The sequence below is a fragment of the Leptidea sinapis genome, chromosome 26 (assembly GCF_905404315.1).
Source record: "Leptidea sinapis chromosome 26, ilLepSina1.1, whole genome shotgun sequence".
Taxonomy (NCBI): domain Eukaryota; kingdom Metazoa; phylum Arthropoda; class Insecta; order Lepidoptera; family Pieridae; genus Leptidea; species Leptidea sinapis.
In genome coordinates, this window is record NC_066290.1 from 11,493,618 (window position 1) to 11,511,680 (window position 18,063).

General features: G+C 36.2%; 1 protein-coding gene across 3 annotated transcripts in view; it reads right to left on the bottom strand.

Annotated features, from left to right (window-relative positions):
* The window catches only part of LOC126972446 (breast cancer anti-estrogen resistance protein 1), a 150,618-nt gene extending 134,295 nt beyond the window's left edge, over positions 1 to 16,323 (bottom strand). Inside the window, exon 1 of one of the 3 annotated variants that reach the window (XM_050819218.1) lies at positions 16,294 to 16,323. In XM_050819218.1, coding sequence (XP_050675175.1) covers positions 16,294 to 16,323 — 30 coding nt within the window. The other 2 variants (XM_050819219.1, XM_050819220.1) reach the window with 2 other exon arrangements.
* Positions 16,324 to 18,063: the final 1,740 nt, after the last annotated feature.

The following is an 18,063-nucleotide window of genomic DNA, read 5'->3' on the forward strand; positions in this document are numbered from 1 at the left end:
ATAAAACACGTTGATATATATATATATACGAAAATCTTAATATATATAAATCTCGTGTCACAATGTTTGTCCTCAATGGACTCCAAAACTAATGAACGGATTTCAATGGGGATTACTTCATGGAGTGCAGTTTTGTCCAACTTAAGAGATAGGATAGTTTTTATTTCGATTTGGGATCCATAATTATTTTTATTTCCAATATTTGTTTTGTTTGGACATATTTTCTGTGAGAGTATTTTTGACGCGCGGTTTGACAGTTCTGCTGTGAAACAATTTCATTATAACAACAAGGAGCATATTATTATGTTACAATGAAAAATTATTGACAAATCATTCATCAAAAACGGTATTTTATTTATTATGTACAGAACAACGTCTGTCTGGTCAGCTAGTAGATATTATATTTCTAAAAACTTCTCTGTTATCGAAAACAAATCGATAAATATGTATGTATTCAATATGTTTCATTGTAACTGATAACACCGATTATGTACTAAGAAATCACTTGAAACTTGAGAATACAATGTAAATGAAACGTCAACGAATTGATAGAAATGTTATTCACTAATATTGTAATTAATAAAGAAAATTACTTTTTTTTGTATGGAAATATGGGACGAGACGAGCAGGACGTTCAGCTGATGGTAATTGAAACGCCCTACCCATTACAATGCACTGCCGCTCAGGATTCTTGAGAAACCCAAAAATTCTGAGCGGCACTACAATTGCGCTCGTCACCTTGAGACATAAGATGTTAAGTCTCATTTGCCCAGTAATTTCACTAGCTACGGCGCCCTTCAGACTGAAACACAGTAATGCTTACACATTACTACTTCACAGCAGAAATAGACGCCGTTGTGGTACCCATAATGTTACACATAACAAATGTATGCTTTAAGGAACAAAAATATCATTTACATTCATATTTATTACCACAGAAAATCTCTAATAGGCATAGTTTCTAAAACTTTAACTTGGAATAAATTAAATTCGAGCAATCTTGAAGCTGTCGGATAAACGGAGTTTTTCGAGGCATAAACTACCACAATAATAGGCATTAAAAGGCGTTTATTTTCTTAAAATTATTCCTTTAGATATCTTTTTGATACCATTCAAACACTACCACGGCTTCGGAAACAAATGGCGCTCTGAGAGAGAAGAAACGGCGCAAGAAACTCTCCCAGCATACTTTTTTTGTCGCTCTGTTTATTAAAATATACATTATTATATGTAATTACATTATTATAGCTATAAAATAATCATAATCATATCGTTACACTCCATTACATATTGGCTTTTACCCCCATATTCGTGTACGTGGACTCTATATAAATATTTATTATTTGTGAACCAATATATAGGATACATAATAGCTTTAAGGGTAAATGTATACACTTTTATAATAAAGTCCCGGCCACTGTTCAGGCATTACCTATAAATAAATTTAAATGTTATTTTAAAAATGGCTCTGTCGTATATCCTATTACTCCACTGCTGAATATCTAAGTGATCGGACAGCTTGGGACTATATTATGGTTATTGCAATAGCAATGACAGTACAATATTGAATATTTTATTAAAAAAAAGCGCAAAAAAAGAATGCTGGGAGAGTTTCTTGTGCCGCTTCTTCTCTCATATCGCCATTTGTTTCCGAAGCGGTAGTAGTATCTAGTATATTAGAAATGACATCAAAATGAATTCTAAATGCCTTTTATATAACAAGCGTTCTTTGTTTTAATTTTGTTGGTCAAAAGGTATATGTTCTATATAAGGTATGTGGAGTCTCTTGCAAAATCAATGTTATTAAATTAGACCATCATTATAGAAGTAAACGCTTTAAGTTAATATATAAGCTTGCGTTATGAATTATCTACAAAAGCTCTTTAACGGCCGTTCCCAATATACCATCTACAGATAGAGATAAATTACTACCTTCTACTGTCAGGTATTAGCTGTCAATAATCTGAAGCTATCCCAATATACATAATCATTCTTATCGCCTTATATTGGGACGCGTGATTTGCAATTTCCATACAAACGTCTATCGCTGGTAAGCTATACGTCGTCCCATTGGCAGACAGCGTGTTCGGATAAGGTGAGTTGCCGTCGATTGGGACAGAAAAGTCAACAATAGTTACGATTTTGATCTCAAGTAAGGGGTAGACTAAATATTGGGAACGGCCGTTAATCGACCACAGCCTATAATACTCCGAAATAGAAACTTACGGAATATCCTCCGTTGGTTGGACTGTAATAAGCTAAGGTTATTTCGGTACTTTTGCCAGCGGATTATACTATTACCAACTAATTTCTATCTTTGTGTTTTGCTTCTAAAATAAGATGGCTCCTATGCACTGGAAGCCGGCTAGATTATGAGCACCACAACGGCGCCTATTTCTGCCGTGAAGCAGTCATGTGTAAACATTTCTGGGTTTCAGTCTGAAGGGCGCCATAGCTAGAAAAATTACTGGGCAAATGAGACTTAACATGTCTCAAGGTGACGAGCGCAACTGTAGTGCCGCTCAGAATTTTTGGGTTTTTCAATAATCCTAAAACTAAACTCCCTTTAATAACTAAGCAACCAGAATACCCTAAAACAAGGCACGTAAACAGCGCCAAAGTATTCAAAGCTAGGTGTTTTCAATAAGCCGTAAATAAGAAAAGAACTGAACTTTGTGTATCGTAAAAACATCGCACGTTTTAAATAATTGCCGCAATCAATCGCACTTCCTCCACGCTCCACTTACCCGGAAATGTTGATGGCTTTATATATTTCTCCCTAAAAATCATGTGAGTAATGGGGACTGTAATTAATCACGCTGGCAACATTAACCTGCATGTGATTTTATTATTTGCTATCTTATTAATCATATTGGCCTTGATATTTTGATAAAAACGAATTTTATTTTGATAATATTATGTTAATATTAACGACATTAATATAGATTATATGTTAATACTCCTTCTGTTTTTGTATTTGTTATAGTAATCTTACATAAGACAATCAATAATCTTAAGAATTAATTAATTAATGTAGTTTATTATCTAATAATGATAAACAAACACTTTTATACTGGGAACTATATAACATTTTATATCGAGTTTTATATGTTGTAATTTTGAGATAAGGTATCCAAGAAAATATTTAACAAAAGATTTTTAGAGTTTCCAACATTATAATATCATGTCGTGTTTATTTTATTAATAATGTTTTAATATAAAAAGCAGACATTATGACTACTTTCTGTTCTCAGGCGTCGATTGTCGATATAATCGAAATTTACGTAATTATTGATATCAACAATTTTCAGTGTAATAAGCTTAAGTACTACATAAGTATATATTAAGTTATTCTTACCAATCGTATCGTCACTTTAACGAATTAGGAACGTATTAATCGTACACTCCCGGTATAATGGTCACGTTACGATTACTAGGACGCAGCAGGACTTACTACGTCCGGAAAAGCGAGAAAATCGTAGTTACCTGCGTGGGGAGCAGTGTCTCCCGGCCAAGGGGTATCGACATTTTCCTAGCGACGGCGCCGGCCGCGCCCCGGCACCCGCTGTCGTCGCAACATCCAACACTAGAACCCCAACTTCGACCGGGGGCGGTTCACAACACAAATACAAAATCACTATCACCGAACAATAGAATTATAATTCAACAATATTTCATTCAACGCACCACTAATACGCGATCTAATCAACGCGTAAGAATTAGAAACACTATAATCTGGCGCGCGTGCACTACGCTACACGATCGACAGCCGTGAGTGGACTCAAACTCACGCGACGTGCGTTTGACAGCAACGCTCGAGGCGGTCTCGCGTTTATTGTATTCTCTAGCGTTCGCCGTTCGCGCGCAACTTCACCCTTCTCTTTCCCTCCATCTGTAGTGGCACTGTACGCAGATTATACAGCCTCAAATTCACCCACAGATCACCAAAACCACGTGTTACTTGCTACGCACTTATCGAGCGCTCGTACACATGCGCTCTATGACTCTCAGCGTAACCAGCGGGCTCATTCATTTCAAATCATAACACACACCTGAACAAATAATATGACCGACAACAATCTCATTGTTTTGAAACTACACAATAAGACTGTTAGTGCATCGTTCACTGTGAGGTAACACGACCGCTCTGAATTCCTGAACATTCTTAAGAGTTTCCGCTCTGTTAAGAACGTTAATTTCTTATCAGAAAATTATTCAAAAGTCTCTAAAAGTTTCAAGTTTTCGTAAAATTAAACAAATCTGCACTCATAAGTATCAATCTATTTAGTACTATTATAAATTTCAAGTTTACCTACCATTTCGTTGGTAAATTTATAGATACTTAGTAGGAACTCATAAATTAAATATTTTATACCAATAATTTCAATTTGCTCAAAAGAACTCTACATTTTTTAATAATATAAAAGTTGCATTTTAAACGCGTTGTTAGCTCTATATAGCGTCTTTCAATCTGTCGGTCGCACATTGTTTATTATTTATTATTATATAATCACGTGGAGGTAATGTAATTTGCATGCCCCTTTTTGGCTTATGTGTTGATTCGTATACGATTTTTTTTGTTAAATTGTATACACACATGATACAAATAAAGAATTATTAATATTATTATTAACACCTGGGTGTTCGCGAACCTAAATTTGGGGAGACGCCGGCAGAAGAAAACTGTCAAGGTAGACTCACAATTTTAGTTAGAAGGATGGCCTTGATATATTTTCAAACAATCATGGTGCTATTTTTGAAATGTTAACAATCAATTTAATTCCTAATTAAAGTCTATTTCACTTAAAGTATATTTCACTTTACATATTATTTTGTAATTGAAATGATTTGTAAAACGATGGAAATGTAAATCTTGATTTAGAAGAGTGGCAATGAGTTTCTTGCTACCTCTTCTCATTAGCTCAACCCTTTACGAATTAGCAGTAGATTCATTAAAATATTTTTTTTTGACATTCATAAGTGTCATTTCCGTGACCTACATGAATAAAGCGATTTTGATTTGATTTATTTCTCTTTTTAGTTTGAATGTCTACCATTGTAGAGAATATCAGTTCACACAGGTATGAAATGGCGAATGGTACTAATAACTTTAGAGTTTCCCTCGCCAGCTCTGTATATTCTGGTTTTATTTTAACCCAAAACACGTCGACATTTTATGCATAAAATAATTACGGCAGTCTTTTAGAATTAAATTATGTACAATTTCTGTTACTAACAAGGGGGTGGTCGGTAAATTTCCATTGTCGCGAAATAAATAAGATTGAAAATTATTGCTCTATAAGATACAGAACGTGCGTGCCCTTCAAATAAATAGAATAGAATAGAATAGAAACACTTAAAACTAAATAACAATTAAAAAAAACATGAGGTATAAACTGGTAACTAAGGCTCCGTTTAAATATGAAAAATAAGTACGTGTGTGTACTTATGTACGCACGCAAGAAGTTATACTTCTTTGGCGTAACAAAACAAAAATCCTTAATAAAACTATTCCTCGTGCTATTTTGCGGTCGTAGAATAAAACAATATTGTAATAAAGAAGGTATTAAATACAACCTTTGAAAATATTATCACCTATGACCGCATAATTGAGTTAAATAACGTTTATTTATTTATTTTCATACAATTAGAGAGAAATGATTTTTCTGTATTAAATTTAACCTACAACATAAACTTATTAAATTTTTTTAACTCTCGTCCGTTGGTTGTGGTTCAGTAGACATATGAGTTACAAGAAGCCTGGTAGCTGAAGTATGATACAAATGGTCTAGTTGACCAGCTAACGTCAGGGTGTCGAATTTGCCTGTGAGTGTGCGCGCGCATCATAAAAATTTACTCTGATAAGTTTCCACTAGCGCGCCAAAAGAAGAATACTTCAAAATATGTACAAAATCATTTCAACTAACTAGTCCTTTTCTTCGTGCTCGACTTGTTCTATGCAATTAGGTACGAAAGACGAATTGAAGGTTCGAGATTTTTTTAGTGTGACAACCAGTTACCTTTGCACCGAATCAAGTAAGCTAGATTATGGGCAACGGCGCCTATTTCTACCGTGAAGCAGTAATATACAAACATTACTGTGTTTCGGTCTGAAGGGTGTGGTAGCTAGTGAAATTACTGGGCAAATGAGATTTGACATCTTATGTCTCAAGGTGACGAGTGCAGTTGTAGTGCCTATCAGAATTTTTTGGTTTTTCCAATAATCCTGAGTGACACTGCATTGTAATGTGTAGGGCGTATCAATTACTATCAGCTGAACGTCCTGCTCATCTCGTTTCTTGTTTACATTTAAAAAAATCTCGCAAGGATGATTATTTCCTACAACTTAGATTGCTTTTTTGGCGAACCGATACGACTTAGGGACCTTCAATAATACATCATACTCTATATCTATAAAGGCCGGCAACGCATCTCTTAAGCTGAGATCTATATGTCGTACTAAGACTTAGCTCAGACTTTACTTACGTAAATCTTAGCTGAGTATAAGCTTAGAATATTTCATTTTATTTATTTCTTATTAATTATAATTTTTTATGAAAATAAGTGACAAGACGAGCAGGACGTTCAGCTGATGGTATTTGATACGCCCTGCCCATTACAATGCAGTGCCGCTCAGGATTCTTGAAAAACCCAAAAATTCTGGGCGGCACTACAATTGCGCTCGTCACCTTGAGACATAAGATGTTAAGTCTCATTTGCCCAGTAATTTTACTAGCTATGACGCCCTTCAGTCACACAGTAATGTTTACACATTACTGCTTCATGGCAGAAATAGGCGCCGTTGTCGTACTCGTAATCCAGCCGGCATCCTGTGCAAAGGAGCCTCCCACAGGAACACTGCTTTCGCAGTAGTGTTTAATATAATAATGCACGCGTGTGTTATAGTTCGCTTTATGGCCCTAAAAACGATGTAATAAGGGCTCACTTTACGGGCAAGTGGGTTAAAAAATGTATTATTTAATAGCCTGAGGGCGGTCATCATTATAAAAGTTACAATTTTAACCACACAAACGTTTTTAACAAAATTGTTTTTACACATTTTCTGAGATCATGTAACATGTTGAAAACGAATACATCGCGTAAGTACGTTTGACTTGCAATTTTATGAATGGAAGATTTGACTTGATTGTATCTGATTGTTTGTGGTAACACCCACACCCACGCTGTAGCAGTAGGACAAGTAATAGAACAGTTTCGTGCAGCGATAGTGGCTGATGACGTAATTCGGAGTGAACGTGGAAAGGAAAAGTGGGCGAACCTGCGGGTCTGTGGGGTATAGCCTCGGATGAACCCACGCGCACTCCATGCACCCTTTACTTCTAATGTTCTAGTAAACATCGGAATTTGGAAACCTGCTGCGAAACTTGTTCATTAATAATGTGATTATGTTTATCATCGAATAAATACTTAGTCTGGCCATAAATACTGTTACAAATAAAAATAAACAAAATATTATATTTGAATTTGGAATCTGTAATTATTATGTCATTGCTCATTGAGTTTTCTCATTTTGGCGCCAATACATTGTACAATATTTTGCGATATTAAAATGGAGTGGGGTGATAAAGAGAACCGAATCGCTGTGATTGTATTACACAAAGAAGGTATGGAGCTAAATGCAATTTTTAAAACTCTCCATACGCTTAGTATTAGTAAAATCTTTGTGTACCGGGCTATTAATAGATGCAATGAGAATTCCTCTGTTTGTGACAGAAAAAGATATGGCAATCCACGTAGTGTTCGTACGAAAAAGGTGGTCAAAGCAGTAAGGGAAAGAATTCGAAGAAATCTTGTCCGAAAGCAAAATAATTTATCTCAATGGATAAAGATAGCACCTAGCACCATATCGCGTATTTTTTAATTTTTCCCTTACCGCTTTCACCACCTTTTTCGTACGTACACTACGTGGACAGCCATATATTTTCCTGGCACAAATAGAGGATTGTACCTATTAATACCCCGGTACACACACATATTACTAATACCAAGCGTATGGAGAGTCTTAAATTTGTATTTGGCTCTATACCTACTTCGTGTAATGCAATCACAGCGATTCGGTTCTCTTTCACCCCACTCCATTTTAATATCGCAAATTATTGTACAATGTATTGGCGCCAAAATGAGAAAACTCAATGAACAATCATATAAAAATGACAGATTCAAAATTCAAACGTAATATTTTGTTTATTTTTAATTGTAATAGTATTTATGGCCAGACTAATTATATTTATAAGATTATTCTATTTTTTTTAATCAGGAATTGAAGTTTCAAATAAATGTCTCAGAACATGGCGGCTGTCATCTGTCTGTATCGACATTACAGACAATCACAACTTACCGGCCATAGAGCGTTATACAAAATGTACTTTAAAGAACTACAGTTTCTTTACATATTTATTTATATGTTGGGCAATTTCTTGATTGCTTTGGTATTTGGAGAGAGTACGGGCACGGTATGTATGCTCTTTCGTCCACCTCCCCCCAAAATAAATCCGACCCGAAGCTATAAGGATTCGAAAATATGACAAAACACTTCCAAATAAGGGATGTAATGTCATATACATATATCATACTTTAAATATATTACTTTTGTTAATGTTACTGTTTCAATACCTTACATTATTTTACCAGTTGGAGGCTCTTAAGCACACGATGCCAACTAGATTATGGGTACCACAACGGTGCCCATTTCTGCCGTGATGCAGTAATGTGTAAGCATCATTGTGTTTCGCTCTGAAGGGCGCCGTAGCTAATGAAATTACTGGGCAAATAAGACTTTACATCATATTTCTCAAGGTAACTAGCGCTATTGTATTCCTCAGAATTTTTGTGTTTTTCAAGAACCCTGAGCGGAACTGCATTGTAATAGTCAGGGCGTATCAAATACCATCAACTGAACGTCCTGCTCGTCTCATCCTTTAATTTCATAAAAAAAATACGCATCTTATTAAAGAGTCTGGTCTGGTCTGGTGGTACTGGTCGAGTGCATGTCGGACTCGATCACGTTGTTGTCATCCGTAGCGTGGTACATACAACACTATGTCCATAGTATTTTCTTTGATTAACGCGACTGTTTAAAGTATTAAAAACAGTTACAATTACACGCGTTTTAATCCTTTAAAAGTTGAAAGTTTTATTTAAATTTATTTAAATACTATGTCCTATAAAATACCTAAATCAAAAAAGAATAATTATTTTTGCATGGCGGCCATTGTGGATTTTTTAATTCGTGTTTTTATGGGAGAGGAGGACAACCGAGCTTACGGGTCACTGGACGTTTAGTTTTCACCGCCGCCCACATTCTCTTGCAACACCAGAGGAATCACAGGAGCGTTGCCGGCCTTTTAGAAAGGTTTGCGGCTTTATTTGAAGGTACCAATGTCGTATCGTCCCGGAATCACCGCACAAGGAAGCTTATTCCACTGTCACTTGGTTGTACGTGTAAGAAGTTCCTTGAAAACCACACTGTGGAGGAACGCCACACATCCAAATCTAGCCGTTCACAGAACATTAGATCCTCGACAATTCGAGCAGCTCTGCGGTCAAATGGTTCTAGTTGATACTAGGGTGCGCCAGACCAGAGATGACAGCAGTACTTCATATGTCCGGGCCTGCGCTTTATAGAGCGCTAGAATGTGGGCCGGCTTGAAGTATTGCCGTGCTCTATTTATGACGCATAGCTTCTTGGATGCTAAATTGCAATTCCTTCCTGAAGACCGCGGAGTAATATTATTGTTATAGCGGCCCTAGAAATACATAGATAGTCTGTCAAAATTTCAACTAGTAATTTAGTAAGTATTGAAGTTTTTCAGATTTAAAGGCCGGCAACGCTCCTGTGATACCTCTGGTGTTGCAAGAGATTGTGGGTGGCGGTGATCACTTAACAACAGGTGACCCGTACGCTAGTTTGTCCTCCTATTCCAGAAAAAAAAAGATTCAGTCTTAATCGTAGGCTTTCTATTACTTACTCACATAGAACCTTTTAAAAGTTTTACCCAAGCAGCATAGTTTTAGTATTATTTTGTTGATTTAAGTAATTCATTGGCAACGAGACCGTCAAATCAATCTATAATACAAAGAAGGATAATTAAATCATCTTCCAATTAAACAATATGTTATGTTTTTAAAGTGATAACCCTCACTTCTAGGATTAATACCGGCGAGCTCCGGCGTCCCGTGCCGGTGCACTAACCAACTAAGCGGTTGTGGGTTCGAGTCCCGCATCGTTCATAAAATTTTGTCTTCCAATTAACTCGATTACAAGAAAAACCCCCTTTTAGGTATCGGGAAAAATAATTTAGTAATGTAGGTTATACTGTTCATTATATTAGCATTTTACTATATTTTGAGTTATAGTTTAGCCCTTGAGATTTTAGAAAATTTATTGAAGTAGGCGTTACTATGCGAAAATCCATAATTACCCAAATGTTTTGAGTTTCCTTTAGTGTTAATACCGCCAATATTTGTCTAGTCTTGTGCCAGAGTTTGGCGAGTCAACATCTCCTGAGGATGCCTCGTGTAGAGGCTGTTTAAAGACAAATATTGGCGGAATTAACACTAAATAAAACTCAAAACATTTGGATACTTGAGATTTTAGTTTAACCCAAGGAGCGAAGTATAACTAAATAGTGATTTCACGGACCTCGAAATCTAACCATAGTTCATTTAAATTATATATTTTTTTTTATGGAATAGGAGGACAAACGAGCGTACGGGTTGTGTGCTACGTACTATTGTTAAGTGATCACCGCCGCCCACAATCTCTTGCAACACCAGAGGAATCACAGGAGCGTTGCCGGCCTTTAAGGAAGGTGTACGCGCTTTTTTTGAAGGCACCCATGTCGTATCGTCCCTGAAACACCGCACAAGGAAGCTCATTCCATAGCTTTGTAGTACGCGGAAGAAAGCTCCTTGAAAACCGCACTGTGGAGGACCGCCACACATACAGATGGTGAGGATGATATCCTAACTTGTGGCGTGTCGTGCGAAGGTGGAATTCGGCGGCAGGAATCAGGTTAAACAGCTCTTCGGAACACTCCCCGTGATAAATGCGGTAGAAGACACGACGCGACGCGAGAAGCGACGTCTCTACGCAACGCCAAGTGATCCAGCCGTTCACAGAGCACTGGGTCCCCGACAATTCGAGCTGCTCTGCGTTGCACGCGGTCAAATGGATCGAGCAGATACTGGTGCGCCAGACCAGAGATGACAGCAATACTCCATGTGTGGCCGGACCTGCGCTTTGTAGAGCGCTAGTATGTGGTCCGGCTTGAAGTATTGCCGTGCTCTATTAATGACGCCCAGTTTCTTTGAAGCCAATTTGGCTTTGCCTTCCAGATGACCACGAAATTGGCAATCGTTCGAGATTTCGAGACCCAGTATTCCGATACTAGGCGAGGCATTTAAATAATAAATTTGTTTATTTCTTTAACAAAAAGTACGTAAACACTAGGTACAGGTGTCTTCCGTTAAACTTATCGCCTGTGTTGAGTGTGACCGCTCTTTAACCTATATTTATAACAAACAAAATTATAGTATACTTAAAGAGGTGTTTATACATGTAAAAGTTAACTAATAAGAATATAACTTTGACCTTTAATTACTACACGGAAAATTACACAAATGAAATAATATTATGTACTTTAAAGCTATTTATGAAAGTTCTACCATTATACTTAACGTTACTACTATTTATAAAGTAGACATGATCAGAGAAAGGGAAAAGAAGGGAAATGTGTGATTTTTGTGTGTGCTCTTGTGTGTATATATATATACTTATAGCATACACGATCTACTCAGCAATTGTTCTACCCAGTCATAGGAGTTGGGTTCTAGCCAGTTAAATGTAAGTTTTTTACATTCATATCTGTTTTTTCACACTCACCCACACACTTCACTCAAAACTAAACACATAATGAAATAATAATGATGTATATATTTCAAATCACATGTCCTGTACTATTTTTGAATATCTTTTATTAATTACCGTACTCTGTTTACTATTTAGATCTTTGTGCATGGAACATCATTCCTTATTGTATTCGAAGAAGGTCGTTGTTAGCTGCGCTGCAGTTTATACTTTTGCAGTTATCATCGTTTTACTTGTTTGTATTATCTTTGTTAAATTGTTCCATATAAAAGTTTTATTTATTATTATTATAATCTTAAGCGGCACTGCATTGTTATTGTATCAATTAGGTACCATCAGCTGAAGGTCCTGCTCGTCTCGTCTCTTATTTTCATAATAAAAAAAGAAGATAATAAATAAAAGATGTTTTTTTAAACAGATATGTAATTCTTTATTTATTACATTATATAATTTGGCAGCGCTTAATGAACTGTCTATCAGCAAAAGTTGAGTTTGACTTTTTTTTTTATGAAAATAAGGGACAAGACGAGCAGGACTTTCAGCTGATGGTAATTAATACGCCCTGCCCATTACAATGGAGTGCCGCTCAGGATTCTTGAAACCCCAAAAATTCTGAATGGCACTACAGCTGCGCTCGTCACCGTGAGACATAATATGTTAAGTCTCATTTGCCCAGTAATTTCACTAGCTACGGCGCCCTTCAGACCGAAACACAGTAATGCTTACACATTACTGCTTCACGGCAGAAATAGGCGCCGTTGTGGTACCCATAATCTAGCCTGCTTCCTGTGCAGGAGCCTCCCACTTAGGAACTATTGCCACAATGTCTTTTCTTCTTTTTTTGCAGGATTTTTGAGTCATAAGCGATGAATTTATGCTTTCTTGTAATAGTGTTTGTAATATATAATTTTCTAATTGTAGGTATTTTAGTTTCCTTATATAAGCTATCCGTGGGAAATCTGCGTTTAATTTAATTTGATTCATTTAATTTAAGTTTGAACTTCATAAGGGTTTACTTGTCAAATACCTCTATAATGTATGTTGTGTGTCATCCAAGCAGTAGGTGTGTAATATTTATTTTAATTAATTCAATATATTATTTTTTTATGAGAATAAGGGACAAGACGAGCAGGATGTTCAACTGATGGTAATTGATGCGCCCTGCCCATTAAAATGCAGTGTCGCTTTGGATTCATGATATACCTAAAAATTCTGAGCGGCACTACAATTGCGCTCGTCACCTTGAGACATAATATTTTAAGTCTCATTTGCCCAGTAATTTCACTAGCTACGGCGCCCTTCACACCGAAACACAATAATGCTTACACATTACTGCTTCACGACAGAAATAATAATAATAATAATTATAAGGCATTTCATATATAAAAAAACTCACTTCTCCTACATATAATTCACGTACATCCGTTCGCGTTAGTATTTTAAAAAGGGGTACAAAGTTGTCGCTTTACGTACCTACTAATCTTAATATATATAAATTACGTAACACGTTGTTTGTCCTCGATGGACTCCTAAACCAAAGAACGGATTTGAATGGGGATAACTCCATGGAGTGCAGTTTGGTCCAACAAGAGAGATAGGATAGTTTTTATTTCGATTTGGGACCCATCATTATTTTTAAATTCAATATTTGTTTTGTATGGACATATTTTCTATGAGAGAATTTAGTGACGCACGGTTTGACAGTTCCGCTGTGAAACAATTTCATTATAACAACAGAAATAATTCTTGATGTTTTGAAATATTATTGAAAATTTCCTATATAACAGTATTTTTTTATTATCTACAGAACAACGTCCGTTGGGACAGCTAGTATAGTATAAATAATTATTTAATTTCATAAGCAAAGGAAAATAATATACATAAGTCGTGAAGCGTTTGCGAAACAATAGATATATTTAGTAATAAAAATCATGTCTCACTGACCCCTTTACTTATCGAGCACGTATGAACACGTAACGAAGTAAATGGAAAGAAAGACGTAAAAGTTTATTCAAAAATATTATTATAAGAAGGAAGGTTAGAAAAAAGTAGTAAAAATAAAGATTTTCTTAAATTATTTCAAGTTCGTGCTCATCATTATTATTATTAAGAGTCGCAATGAGTTTCTTGCTACTTCTTCTCATTAGCTCAAGCCTTTACGAAATAGCGGTAGATTCAATAAGAAAAATTGTTTTTTGACATTCATAAGTGTCATTTCCGTGACCTACATGAATAAAGGCATTTGATTTGATTTATCAGTCGGAAAACGTCCACTGCTGGACAAGAGCCTCCCTCAAAGATTTCCATGACGATCGGTCCTGCGCCCTCATTCAACGTATTCCATTGCCTACGGAGATCTTGACCTGATCGTCGGTCGATCTTGTGGGGGGCCTACCAACACTGCGTCTTCCGGTACGTGGTCGCCATTCGAGGACTTAGTGCCTCATCGACCATCTGTCCGTCGAAATATGTGCCCTACCAACTGCCACATGAGTTTGGGCTATGTCGGTGACTTTAGTTCTATTACGGATCTCTTCATTTCTGATTCGATCTCGCAGGGAAACTCCGAGAATAGCCCTCTCCATTGCCCTCTGGGCTCTGAGCGACCATGAGCTTTCTCATAAGGCCCATAGTTAGCCCTGTTTCACTGCGACCTATTGTCATGTCATGACCATATGTCATCTATTGTGATAGTCACTGTTAACTATAGGTCACTAATGAGATTAATTCTTTTCATGAATCTTATTATATATTTTGCAGTGAGCTGATGTATCTCATGTGGTTGAAGAATTGGCTTCCCACAGAGATGCTACGTTTACGCATTAAAGGACCACATTCAGAGAGAATGTGTAACGGGGTTTCATCTGCACTATTACAGAATCTGCACGCTCTACAATCTCTGAGGCCTAAGATTAAAAGGTGTTTGTTTAATCTGTACTGCCCCGTTAGTGTTAGAATGAAGTGTACTACTACTAGTGCGTAATGATAGTATAACCCGGTAACAAAGATTGTTAGGGAGTTTAGTTACGTGTACTTAATATCGGTATACGAGATACCAATTATTCAAATTACTACTATATTCATTGTACCAAATAAACCTATTTTTTTTTTGGGCTAACTGTATACACGACATTTTTATGTATCTTGCCTTGAGCAACGAAATCATGTATATCTAGTCTTCCTTAACAGGCTTACTTTGATAATAATAATATTAAATATTTTAAACTCAACATTAAGTCCCTAAAAATTGACAACTCTGCATCTTGAGGACAACCCTCCAAGAGGTACCCAAGAGATCCCTCAAATATATGCGAGGGGAACGATGGCTGTTCCATGCGTCAACTCGTGAACGGGAACTGCTTGTGGTGCCAGGGCGACCTAATAAAGCGAATAAATCATCAAATTTAATTTGTTACATTGTATAGACGTTTTTTAACAATTATTTTAAATTTCTTAATACCTTTGTTTTTCTTTGTTGAACATTTTTCGGCACCAGGTTGTAAAAGCGTTGCAATACCTACATCGCAACAAAATATTTACTAACTCCACTTAACTGCAGATGAGTAAAGCCTTTAAAACTGATTTAATAATTCGTAAGTGTAATTTATATCTTTGACATGCATGAATTTGAAGAAAAAAGAATTGCTATTCATTTTCTAGAAACTTCAAAAATTCAAACTAAATACAATGTTCGTATATCGTTTCGACAGATATCTAACAATACTTCTTGTTATTTTTATTAAAATAGGATTTAAAATAACTTAATACACCTCTAAAGCTACCACCCATTCGAAAAAGTATGCGACAGACATGAGAAGAACGGACGGAGGACACTCAGCAGGTTTTTTTTTAATTTAGTTACAATATATATAGTATCTTACTATGAAATTTATTATCAAATAGCCTGAGAGCGCCCGCTCCATTTCGAGTCTATAGTATCATTAATAAAATCATTTATGTTATAGTAACCTTTACCACACCAACTTTTTTAACTATTCTTTTTGAAATGGTAAGTAACACATTTGTTTTGTATTCTGTAATCATAAAGGGATCATGTTGTAAAAGCATAAACATCTATCTCAATAAAACACTTACTAACTCGACTTAACCGAGTAGTAGGCATAAGAAGTATATGTTTGTTCCTCGCGTTAACATTATGATTTCTAGCAAATAAAGAACATTAACAAGAATATATTAAGATGCAGCAATAAAAATGTTATTTCTTAAATCTTTTGTCCTAACTTTAGCGTACAATTAAACTTGGAGACAATCCTCCTTTCTTCGTTAATATACCATGGGTAACGCATTCTCTTGTTCTCATTAATATGTTGATGCCATGAGAATTACTGGAATAACACGCACGTTCCTTTGCCTTACTGTCTTTAAAAAAAATCCAAACCTACCTGAATATGTTCCATTCCAACGTCAAACATCGTCCATCTTCCAAAAGTCGTCATTGTAAATAGACGTTTAAATACCGCACCAAACATGCACTTATAAATCTTAAATTTAAATTCAAAAATCGAGCACTAGAGTCCAACACTAGGCAACACACTCGACTGATGTCAAATAATACGACGCCAGTTATTTAGCATACTCCGCAAAACGTTGTTAAAGCCTCGTAACAAATTTAAATTGATTGCCCACAGTCATTCGCTGTGATTGCGCCGAATGGATGAAATGTGCCTTGAAGACGCAATAAGTAATTGAAACAACAATTGATGTACTTATTACATCGGCTTGATTCAAATTCAAATTCAAATATTTTTATTCAAAATAGGATGTGACATCACTTATTGAAAGTCAAAATACTACCACCCATTCCAAAATGAATGCCTCAGACCTGAGAAGAATGGGCGCAACAAACTCAGCGGGCTTTTTTTTCATCATTGATAATCTAACCTATAGGTACTTAGGTATATTGTATTGTTTTAAAAAATGTATTTAATAGGTGGTTACGGTACCTATTAACTCCCTTTTTAGAAAAAGTGTCCCAATTCGATCCAAATTTAATAATAAACCGTATATAAACAATTTGTTGTCTTTAATAAAATAACAAATTGTTTAGATTTGCAAGAGCGACATCTCAAGTCAACTTCCTAATATGCAAATATTGGTTTTGAGCAGGTTATCAACTGTAAAGAAGATCTTGTAGATGAAGCCACAACTTGAGAGCTGTTGAACAAAGCATATAAGATTTTATGACGATACGTCACTCGAACGGTTAGCTCCGTTGGCAGAGCTAGGAACGCGAGAGATCGTGGGTTCGAGTCCCGCATCGTTCATAAAATTTTGTTTTCAAATTGTATTTGTATAGTAAACCATAACAATACATTTTTTTTCAATCAATAAGTGCTATAGAAATACGTTATAATGTTACATTTTTTTTGTTCTATTGCGTTACGTTCGCCACGTATACAAACTGCTGATATGGAATTATTAACTATTCAGATTATTACAGCTTTCATGTAGATATGCCTGTCAACTCTTTTTCACATTACAAAATTTTATTCCCTCTTCAGCTGGTTATGAGCTATTTGCATGATCGCCATAAAATTCACTACCGGAATTGAAAACCTTACATTAATAAAATATACCTACGCATTCAGACGGAGCGCGCCGAACACTGATGAATAGGTACGGTACACTCATAAAAACACTCAAATGGCACTTTTCTCGGTCGATACGCTCTTGACAGTGGTCGCGATTGTCAATTGAAACTTTAAAATTGGTGCAGAATGCGTCTCTCGCCATCTCTCTCTGTTAGAGGTTCCTTTGTATTTACTTGCATGACAAATCTCTTGGGAAGGGTACTAGCAGTGATTTCCCCTTGCCTTCTGCACCAGACTGTTCTAGATATATTTAAGCCCCAAGGCTGCTGAAGCCTCATCTGATCCGTAACCCAATCAGGTGTACTGCCACTGTTCGGTCACCAGTGCCTCGATCGTTATCTAGCAGGGGGACTGCGGTAGACCTGAAGTTACCGCCGCAGCTAGAGTCGCGTGAGTCTGCAGGTAATTACTCCCCCTTACCCCCGCAAATTGGCCCACATGATGAAATTTAATTCCTACCCATAAACTCTTGCAACTTCGAGTAGGCTAACAAGCATAGAGGCGTCCGTATTTCAGAAGACGTCTCAATACAGATAAAGTGGTTAAGATGAGTATTTTTAC